The 11,244-nt window shown below is 42.1% G+C and overlaps 1 protein-coding gene across 3 annotated transcripts in view; it reads left to right on the top strand.

Annotated features, from left to right (window-relative positions):
* The first annotated feature begins 594 nt into the window (after nucleotides 1-594).
* The window catches only part of LYPLA1 (lysophospholipase I), a 15,068-nt gene continuing 4,418 nt past the window's right edge, over nucleotides 595-11,244 (top strand). The window contains exons 1-7 of one of the 3 annotated variants that reach the window (XM_025204496.1): nucleotides 595-626; nucleotides 3,829-3,894; nucleotides 4,630-4,677; nucleotides 5,645-5,715; nucleotides 7,715-7,788; nucleotides 8,093-8,194; nucleotides 10,408-10,584. In XM_025204496.1, the coding sequence (XP_025060281.1) occupies nucleotides 4,655-4,677; nucleotides 5,645-5,715; nucleotides 7,715-7,788; nucleotides 8,093-8,194; nucleotides 10,408-10,584 (447 nt within the window). In that variant the 5' untranslated portion in view covers nucleotides 595-626; nucleotides 3,829-3,894; nucleotides 4,630-4,654. Of the gene's footprint in view, nucleotides 627-730; nucleotides 1,039-3,828; nucleotides 3,895-4,629; nucleotides 4,678-5,644; nucleotides 5,716-7,714; nucleotides 7,789-8,092; nucleotides 8,195-10,407; nucleotides 10,585-11,244 lie in introns of those variants that run through there. The other 2 variants (XM_025204494.1, XM_025204495.1) reach the window with 2 other exon arrangements.

The raw sequence follows: 11,244 nt of genomic DNA, 5'->3' as shown, positions 1-11,244 counted from the left end.
ACCGTTCTGCCCCGTCAGGTCTTCCGAGCCCTTTGCCCTCGTGCGTGGCTCTGCGATTTTTCTGCTCTCAGGGGGGAAAACGACGAGCTGGTATTTTCCAAAGGGCACCAAAGTCAGAAAAGGTTGAGAACCACGGGTCCAGGCTTGGTAGCTGAGCAGTTTGGGGCCTGTCCGTGGGCCAGATCCAGTGTGAAGGCTGAGCACTGCATCAGTCTGCATTTGGGGCCCAGTGAAAGGCCATGTGCTAGATTAGGCTGTGGTATGACTGTGTGCTGGTGCACTGGGGCTTGCCAGGCCATGTAGTCCAGCTGGCTGGACTCCCTGCAGAGCTGAATATATGGTGGCAGGAGAGTGGCGCAGCATTAATTGCCCCAGCTCTGAGAGCAATTAACAGTGTTAACACTGCTATTGCTCCCCTGCCACCAAGGGCAACATGGCTCTGTCTAGATCCAGCCCACAGGCCAGAGGTGTATCCCCCCTGGCATAGACTCTGCAGCCTGTGGCTTTCTAATGTGTCATAACAATTTATTTTCCTTCATGTCTTTTTAACGGATATCAGACAACTCCTAAGTTCTGTCTCTTTTTAAATTTTAGGTCATATTTCTTCATGGATTGGGTGATACTGGGTAGGTATAACAGTTTATTGAAGTGTATCTGAGATTTCTTTAAGATCATTCAGGGTATATGTTGTAAAACATGAGTGATCACAATTTTTGTTGTTTCTTTACAGCCACTGGTTGCTGGCTGTCACCTGACTGCTCTGCTGGGGGGTGGAGCTCTTCTCTTGGTGGTGGTGGTGGCTGATGCTTCTGACAACAGCTGTGAGGCACTGCCCTGAACTGTAGAATGGCCAACAGCTGCTGGGGCTTCCCGCCCTGCTTGGCCACAGCCCCACTGCATAACCTGGGATTGTGGAATGGATATGGGTGTGGGCAGTGGGAACTGGAAGCCATGGCAGGCCAGAAGCCTGTTGGCAGTGCTTGTCCAGAACACTAAGAGATACCCGGAGAGCTTCCACGTTTCTCTCTGTTTGCAAGGGTCAGTGCAGCTATGATGTAGTCCTTAGAGTCCCTCACCACTTCTAATATTGTGTCTGTCACATGTGAGGTGGTATCCACCTTCTTCCTAGTGTGCTTTTAACTGGTTTTGTCATGGGTTGGGGGGATGTATGTATGCTCTTATTTTGTCACAGGACAAAAACATTTGTTTTGCAACAGATGCAGCATCTGTTCATACTCCTAGAGTTTTACTGGCACTTTTCCAGATAGTTTTTTGTTTTAATGAATTCAGACTGTTGAGACCAGCTTAGTATGTATTTGTCCCCTGATGAAAAGAAGTAATAAGTAAGATTGCTTTAAAGAGCTCAGTACATAAATTCCTAGCTCAGCTTCGTAGTTGAGTTTGGATTAAGCCTTACTTAATTAGTTCTTCCCAGACAGAATGTTTTGGCTTGTTACAAGTAGTAATTTCCAAAATAATAGGCCCTATACTGATATAATCTAAGGAGAAAGCTGTAACTATAGTTTAAGTAAATACCTTTAGTATAGAGTTTGCTCAAATGGAATGAACAGAGGAGACTTGATTCTGTGCTATAACCTTGTACCAAATACTCAGTTCCTCAAAGTAGTTTGTGAGCAGCTCAAATAGTCCAAGTGTCAGATGAGTAACACTTTCTGCGATAACACATTGGTGCCAGACCTAAATTCCTCATTTATATAAATAGTCTTGGTGAAGTCGGAACAGTTAGTATGTTATTATCAGGGATCCGGTTTTTCCGTTTCCCATGGAAAAATGGAGTAAACCGCAGATTTTAGCTTTTACCGGAGGCAAATGCGGGTTTCTTGTTTTACCAGAGAAACCCGTGGATTTTGCAATGAGCTCCCTGCAGGTTGGCAGAGTTCCAGCCATGGCCCACCACCCCTGCTGGTGCCCTTCACTCCCTACCCACAACACCCCCAGCCCTGTCAGTGTCCCTCACTACCCACCCACAGCCCCTCCCTACCCACAGGGAAGAGTGGGGCGGGAAAGCTAGGTGCTGCCACTGGGAGCTTTGTGCCGCCATGGCTAGGTGCCCCATCCCTGCCCAACAGCAGCAGGGGAAACAACTTCAGTGCTGCTGTGCCGCTGCTGCTGCTGCTGGGCAGGCAGGGGACATCTCGCCATGGTGGCTCAGGGCTCCCGGAGGTGGCACTGAGCCTCATCACCCTGCCCTGCTGTACCAGTCCTGCCCGCTGGGCTGCAGAGGCCCCAGGGGGAGGGCAGCAAGGCAGGGAGCCCCAAGCCCACAGTGGGCAGCACACACCCACCCCTACCCCGTGCACCAATCTGGGGAGCATGTGGCCCCCATGCCCTCCTCATGGAAGTGTACGCAGTGGCAAGGAGCCAGCTCCTTTGCTGCCCCCTGGATGAGCCACTCACGGCTCTGTCCCACTCCCTGCCTGGGCCCTGTGGCTGTGCATTCTGGGTCTGGCCCCCATGCACCACCCCAGCTGGGCAGCAGCCCCAGTCCTGCCCAACTCCCTCCCTCCCTCTCTTCTCTTCATTATGGAGGCCTCAATTCCTTCCCTCCCCCCGATTTAGCTGCAGGAGGGCTGCCTGATTGCCCTCCTGCTTCCCCCAACCCCTTGCAGGCTGGAACTCTTCCAGCCTGCAAGGGAAAATGGGCCATTCCCCATGTTTTTCTCCTTTAAAGGTGAAAATCTGCACTTTTCTCCTTAAAATGAGAAAATCCATGTTTTTCTATGGCAAACGGAAAACACAGATCCCTGAAGATCACCAACTGTACATCTGTAGGTGTATAGAAACAATGGTAGGAACTGATTACAGTTGCTGCTCCTAGATTTATTACATCCAAAAAGCACATTTATTTTCATTCCTTTTGATTTAGCATACTTCAATTTTGTAAAATGGTTCTAAAGAACAGAATATCCATTTTTAAATTTTTAAAAATTTAAAAATATAATTGATGTACATTTGGGTAGATGGGCAGGGATTTATTGCTGACAGATCGCAGATGCTTTATATAGGTGTATACAAATGTATATCCAGATATATTCTGGTAAATAGAAGAAAAGGGAACTAGTTTTCTTTTTAGATGTGTTTAGTATTGTATGCAACAGAAAGAATTACGTTCAAATGCAGTGCTTCTGAACCCTTTTAGAGTCATGGCACTCCTACCGAGCTCTTTTTGATCATGACAGCTTCCCCGGGTATGAACCACTGTTGGTGCTGCCTCAACTTACCTCAGTGCTTCTCAACCCGGTGCTACTGTCTCCAGATAAAACTACCCCACACCTGCTGCACATCTAACCTGGGAAGGCCTTTGGTACGGGAACATCCTTCTGCAGCCTCAAGCAGGCAAGAGTTAGCTCAGGTTGTGGGCCTTTTCTGTCACCACTTCCCTTGCCCTCTTCCCCCCTCCCAGAAACAGAGGCATGTGCATGGAACTGTCCCGTGGGCCTCCCAAGGAAGTGAAGGGCAGGGCTGCAACCTAAGCCAGCTCCTCTTGCCTGCTTTTTGATGATCAGTGTCCTAATGCAGTAGGGGTTATGCACAGGGCAGTTTTACCTGGCTGCTGCCACAGCAGTTCTGAGGGGGTTTTGCAGCACCCTTGTCAAGAACTACTGTCTGTTACATTTTGCCCTAAGGGTGGTTTTTAGAAGTGTTCGTAATCTTGTTTTTAGAAGTGTTAGAACCTTTTCATCTCGTGTAGCATTGTTACTGCAGCAGCATTTAGATATTAAACTTAATAGAGCTGAAGAAGCAGATGCCATTTAACATACTTTTCTCCAACATACAGATGCCATTTAACATAGTTTTCTCCAACAGACATGGCTGGGCAGAAGCATTTGCAGGTATCAAAAGTCCACACGTAAAATATATTTGCCCGCATGCGTAAGTTCATAATTTGCCTTTTTCATTTTTTCTTCCTCTAATGTAGATTTAATTTTGTAGGGAGACTGTCAGAAGAAAAGGCAGTGGTACTTGGGGGCACTTAGTGTTTTTGTGAACCAGGTTCTTAAAAATTTTAACTTACTATCTACTGGAAGCAAAGAGTACAGATAATACATAGTTTCATAGTTGGTAGGGTTGGAAGGGACCTGAGCAGATCATCAAGTTCGACCCCCTGCCATGCGCAGGAAAGAATGCTGGGGTCATGCTTATTTAAAAAAAAAAAAAAAACCTTAAAGGTTTTTTATATGAGTTACTTAAGAACACACTACACTATTTATATTTTGTTCTGTTCTCAAGTAGAACAAATTTTGAAAAATTATCTGTAATTGCTTAAACTCACCAACTAATATGCCTATTGTATCTTTGGTTTACTGCTGTGATTATTTCTGAACAGCTAAACTTAAAAACAAACACTCTATTCATTTTAGACTTGTTTGTACACTTTCTGATTCATCCTCTTCTGTTTCTGATAAAAAAAAAAATTAGTCTTCCCAAATGTTTATTGTCAATTTTAAAAAATGTGAAATAGCTGAATCCAGTTGTACTTTAAAAATGGGATGTGCGACATCTAATTTTACAATTTAGCATAGCATTTTTCAATAAAACAAAAAGTGGTTATCTACATTTGTTCCTGTCAAACTTAATTATACCAGTACTGTTTTTCTCAATCTCTAGGCCAGTTATTCCAGTTTCTCTAAACATGAATATGGCTATGCCATCTTGGTAAGTACATGTGAATTAGAAATAATTGTTTATAAAGTTTTAAATGTTTATGTTTATTGGGCTTAACTTTCAAGATGGTTGAACTTGAATTACTACCTGAAATCAACTGCAAATGTGGAAGACTTTTAGGTTTAGTGTTGTTCCAGTTAAGGGTTTCTGTTAATGACATCTGGTTTTTTGGTATTGGCTAAGATGGCATACCAGCTAGGTAGAAGAAAAAGATACATTTTAACGCTGAAAGCAATTACCTTTATAATACGTGTCATAGTCTTGAGTCTATGAGAGTATTTTTATTGTTGGTAAAAATGAAGACTAATAGAAACGTTGAGGAATTTTTTTACTAGTACAAATGGATTTTATTTTTTTTGTATATCATTAAGGTGGATATTTATGAGAAAGTTGTAGACTTCTTTTAGGATGGATGGTCTCAGGTTGTTTTTTCTTGTTTTCAAGCATAGATATATTAACTAGTCCTCCTTCTTTCCCTTCTCCCATGCCTGCTTCCCCTCAGCATTTTGTAGAGTACCTGAAAGAGTATTTCATTTCAAAGCATAATGCCTATTATTTGTTGGTCCAGAATATTGCCCCAAATCTTTTAATTTAACATTCAGTATTTCAAGTATTTGAACTGAGTTAGCTTACTGTCATAAATTTAGAAGAGAATCTTTTAAAGTAGAGTTGTATGAGGTCTAGTTTTGTTAATCCACATTTACAGTCACATTTATGTTGCTGACTGTCAGTGTAAAATATGTTTTTCTTAGCTACTGTTAATGGTGCCAACTGAAGTGAGCCCACATTGCTGATTAAGGAATTGTCCTCTGCCAAAAGATAAGTTATTTGAGATTGCAGAATATTAAAGTGTGATAAAACAGTGTATTATTAAATCTTAACTTCTTATTCTTGGTGTGATTATGCCAACATATAGAGATCTTAGTTTCCTAATGAGTAATCTCTATTTTGCCTTAAGGTTTGATATTTTTGGACTCTCTCCAGATGCACCAGAAGATGAACCTGGTATCAAGCAGGCAACAGAGAATGGTATTTTGGGGGATATGTTGAATGTATTTTCTTAAGATTTTAAAAGAGAAGGGTTACCAGTGCTACACATCTGAAATAGTTCCTTCATTCCCAGCTATATCTGTAATCTTGGTCTTTTACTTGGATAAGCAACACTGATCATTTACACAGTCACAACTCTAAATGTATCCAACTAATTGGGTAATTTAATAAATTTAACTGCACAAATTGCCAGAAAATTTCATTGAAAGGGTATTTTTGTACTTGTGCATGTGACATGTATGTCTGAAAGCCACTGAGTTTTAAGAATTTTGTAGATCAGGGTTGTCCAATTTACTTGGCCCTGTGGACTAGATCTGGACTGCAGGACTTATTGTAGGCGAGATGACCGACTTCAGGCAAGCGGCTTGTCTGCGCAACTGCTGGAGCCATTCCATTGGCATGCCTACAAAATGAATGCAGCTGTGAGGTATCTGGCACTGCAGACCTGTCTGTGGTATCACACATTCAGGTGTTTCCTGCACTGCTCCCTTGCAGTGCTGGGGGGATTTTTGATCCTGGGGTCAAAAAAAGTGGGACAGTGCACGTGGCAACAGTGCTTGCTGCCCAAAACTGGAGCCTGGGTGGCCAAGGCTATCTGCTGGCCAGACTCCCAGCTGCAGGAGCACTGCAGCTTCCCAGGACCCCAGGTAAGGCTCCTGGGAACAGCATAGTTGCTGGCCCCAGCCTCCCCTACTCCACTCAGGATAACCTTCCGCACATCAGTGCGTGTGGCATAAGCGTTCCCCAGGGACAAGTAACAGCAACACAGGTGTGCCGCTGCTACTTGTCACCAGGGAACCAAACATCTGCACTCATCTGGATGCAGCCCAGGAGGTGAGCACTGTTACTACTCGCCCCTTTCTGGTTGCTGATTTGAGTCTACACCGGTGACTAAAGACCTCAAATTCAGTGGTGGGCAAAGAGATGAAGGGGTGGGTAGAGGTGGTGTTCATGTTCTGTATTCTGGAGCTGCGCTGACACAGCAGTTCTGGCAGCTGTGCTGACAGACCTTACAGGTTGCTTGCAGCCCTTGAGCCACTAGTTGGACAGCCCTGTTCTACGTAGCAAAGCCCAATGAGGTGACAGAAACATCTCTTTATGCCACTCGGTAAGCAGAAGATGGCACCCTGGAATTAGGACTATTGTGAGACTTGATCCAACAACAACCACTCTGAGAGAAAAGCTGATGTTTGTGGCCTGAACTTTTAGTACAGAGGCTTTGGTGGAAGCACAGTTTCCCTTGACACTGGGGAGAACAACCATACTCCTTGTGTTGGAATTCTGATAACCCAGTCAGTAATTCAGTTAAAATGCCTTCTAAAGCCAAAGACCAGTAGCAGTTGTGCAGTTATTTAAACCAATGCTCTAAAATACCATAAAATAATACTAACTATACATTAGATAGCAGCATTACAATACTTAGTAATGACTGCACCCTCACAGTAGTTACTTTACAAGCATGTGATCAAAGTACTTACAGCTGGGCTAGAGGGAGATTTTAGCTGGCTGGCTCCAGCAGACCAACCCATACTAGCAAAGAGCTCTTGTTCTTTCTCTTTTTCCATATTGTACTCCTAAATTCTCATGATATACTAACTGGAAACTTCATCCATATTTGTCTTTCTGTTTCCACACTCCAATAAAACTTGCTTTGCCCACCTGCTTTAGATTTCCCAGGGATGATGTCCTGTATGCCAGACTGGTACCATTTATCTCATATTTCCTTATAGATTAGCACATCTGTAGCCCTTTATACTCCTTTCTAAGGACATGAGCATTTTCACTGTTCCAAACAATTGCCTGTCTGACTTTTTGTTTCTCAGCTCATGAATTCCTGTATTTTTATGCTTGTATCTTGTAAAACATCCTGCCACCTATTGCATTAATATCTTATTCCTACACCTTTTCCATAATTTCTGTCTTCTGAAGTCCTTAGATTTGCGTGCATATTAATTACTAGATGTTATTTACATTCCAGTTAAAGCACTGATAGATCAAGAAGTGAAAAATGGAATTCCTTCCAACAGAATAATAGTGGGAGGATTTTCTCAGGTAAGATAATAGTTTGGAAGAAATGTTGGTATATTTTCCAGGGAAATTTAAGTTGCTTCCTTGGCATTAGACAACCTTGATCTTTTAGGTGAAGGAGCTGATGATTCTATCTGCTTCTGAAAATTTTCAGGCCATCAGTTTCTGTTTGCCACCAAAAACTCATAATTTTCTTCATGTGCTGAAGATCTACTAAGTGAAAAAATGAGTTTATACACACTATACATATTTTTACTATATATCACTTAAGTAACTGCATCTCGTATTTTAACTTCAAAATAGTAGTAATTTTATCTATTTTCCTTAGGGAGGTGCTTTATCTTTGTATACGGCTCTTACAACACATCAAAAATTGGCAGGGGTCTTGGCACTCAGCTGTTGGCTTCCATTACGAACTACTTTTCCGCAGGTATTTGTTCTGCTTATCTAATGTAACTTGACTTGGGTAAGGCCACTTAACATATATCTGAATATGTTTTGTTTTGCCCTTCATGACATTGGTTCCATAGACCAATGCCTTCTATGCCCTGTTATCTGGAATCATATGAACCTGGTGAGCAATCTGAGGATCGAGGGGAAACTTGGTGACAGGTACCATGATTTGGTCACCTTCTCAGTTCACCGAAGAGCAGGCAAATCCCTCAGTAAAACTGAAATCCTTAACTTTGGGAAGGTTGACTTTTGCAAACTCAGAGATTTGGTAAGTCAGGCAATTAGGGGCCATATCCCCCTAGATAAGGGAGTACATGAGGAATGGTCATCACTCAACATAATCCTTGAGGCACAGGGGAAAGCCATTCCATCTCGCATGGAATGTAATCAATGGGCAAGGAACTGTTGGACCTCATTAAACTCAAAAGAGAAGCCTACTCCAGTTGGAAAATAAGAAGCATCACCAAATAGGACTACTTAGCACTTGCCCATATCTGTAGGGAGCGGTCCAGAAAAGCCAAGGCACAAACCGAACTTGGGCTAGCTTCGGGGATCAAGGACAACAAAAAGTCCTTCTTCAGATATGTGGGAAGTTGAAAAAGAATAAAGATGGCATTGGGCCCCTGCGGGATCAGACTGGGCAGCTGACATCCAACGCCCAAGAAAAGGCCAATCTCCTAAATGATTTTTTTTCACCTCAGTTTTTCACCTTACCAAGGGGATCACACTGTCAGAAAGGACATGAACCAGCCTGGGAGTAGGTGGTGGGCCCAGCATTGATGTGGGTCAGATGAAGGAACACCTTGAGAATATAGACATTCGCAAGTCCGCGGGCCCTGACAGAATGCACCTGAGAGTCTTGAAGGAGCAAAGATATTCGGAAATTCGTGGTGCTCGGGCAAGGTCCTGGAAGACTGTAAAAGGGCCAACATGGTTCCTATCTTCAAGAAAGGGAGGAGGGATGACCCGTGGAATTATAGACCAATCAGTCTGATGTCCATCCATGGAAAAATTGTAGACAAAATTGTCAAGGGATCCATCAACACCAGACTAACAGAAGGCAAGCTTCTGGAGGCCAGCCAACAGCTTTGTGACTGGCAGGTCTTGCCTGATCAACCTCACTTCCTTCTATGACCAGGTGACATGAGCCCTGGGCAAGGGAGATGACATGGATGTCATATATCTGGATTTCAAGAAAGCCTTTGACCTAGTTTCCCACGATGTCCTTCCTCATGGCTAAGATGGGGAACTGTGGGCTTGATCATTTTATGGTCCAATGGCTAGGTATTTCTCCAAAGTGTTGAACATCCAGTTACTCCTCATTAGTGTGAGTGCATCACAAACTTTAATTCATCTTCTTTATTCTGATATATGATGAAGTATTATAACAACATTATGGTAGGGGCACATTCAATCCAGTTTGCCAGGTTGTACATTAATTTAGGTGCTTCAATTGAAGGTCCAACAGAAACACACTGCAGCCTGTTGTTTAGAGTACTTAACATAAGTTTATAAGGTTTTGTGATAAAAGCTTTGTACCATGTTTTGATACTAATCCTCACAAACCCCTATGAAAGAGAGATAAATGTCTCCTCTGTTTAAGCCTAATGACTCTCAATAGTGCTCATTTCTGAAGATCATATTATCGTGTCACAACAGCATCAGTTGCCATTAACTTCAGTGGCAATAAATGCTCAGAAATCCTGAAAATTTACCCTTGGGTGTATTAAGATGGATACTGGAGGAAAACAAGGAATTAATCATCAGTAGCTAGATACCTGGAAAATGTTTGTGGCATTTCCAGTAACATCCTAAAACAAGTCTTAAAGATAATCCTGTGGTAAAACAGTTCTTTCCCAAAAAGTCCTAGTTTTATTCTTTACTTTTCTTCCAGTTGAGTTCTATAAAATGTTAAAAAGGTTACTTGTATAGAAATTACACTTTACAAAGAATTATGTAATCAAATATTTTAAAACTAGCATTTTAAATACTTTAGGTTTTTTTAAAATACAACTATTGCTTTTTTTTTAATTTAATAAAAATTATTCCTTATCGTATAAGTGCTTGTGTGTGTGTGTGTGTGTGTGTGTGTATTTTTGAAAGCACTAAATATACCCCAGTCTCTGTCTGTGCTGCAGGGCAGTGCCAAAACCCACCCTTTGTAATGTGCTTTTTTTTTCTTTTTGCCAGGGCACTATCAGTGGTGTCAACAAAGAGATTCCTGTTCTTCAGTGCCATGGGGACTGTGACCCTCTGGTTCCTCTACTGATTGGTTCTCTCACTGTTGAGAAGCTAAAAAGTATGATAAATCCAGCCAATTTAACCTTCAAGACTTACTCAGGCATGATGCATAGTTCATGCATTGAGGTAACTTTCTAAATTAAAACAGATTTTAGAGAAACCTCTTTAAACTTTCTTTAAAGCAGAAAAGGTCAGCCTCAGTGCTCTTGTTCAAATGGAACTATTACTTTATGTGACTGTTTATAATGTGGTGCTAATACTTCATTTAATTGTCCCTTGAGCCAAACAAATGTTGAGGTCAAGCCTGGCTACTTGCTAACATGAGCTGCCTTCTACAATCATACTTGTGGCACTAGCTAGTCATAATTTTTCAGTCCTCCTTTTTAATAGGAGACATGACAGGTACAGAAGATGAAATTAATTGTTCTTTCATGTCAGGTTTTGGAATCATTACTGGCCTTTTTTCTTTCCCTCTTCTCTTCTGTATAGCTCAGCAGTTGTTCTTTTCTGCATAACTGCAGGATACTTGTTTACATTGTTTTCATGAGCTAATGTAGTCCAGAATTCTGACAAAGTAACACAACAACTAGCTATTCTGGAAAGAAGAACTTGCTTTGTGAATAAAAGAGGAAAAGAAGGAATTCAGGGTAGTAAGTACAAGGGCTTTAACTAAAAATAAATTAGAGGGAAGGCTTTGTAGCAAGCCAGTTCAGGCCTTTACTAATTTATTTTCACCCAGACAGTGAAAGTTTTGGTGGTGCCACATGGTGACAAGGTGCCCTGTTT

Source organism: Alligator sinensis, unplaced genomic scaffold, assembly GCF_000455745.1.
Source record: "Alligator sinensis unplaced genomic scaffold, ASM45574v1 scaffold612_2, whole genome shotgun sequence".
NCBI lineage: Eukaryota > Metazoa > Chordata > Crocodylia > Alligatoridae > Alligator > Alligator sinensis.
Note: the sequence above shows the minus strand (reverse complement) of the source record. Positions and strands in the feature narration are given on the sequence as shown.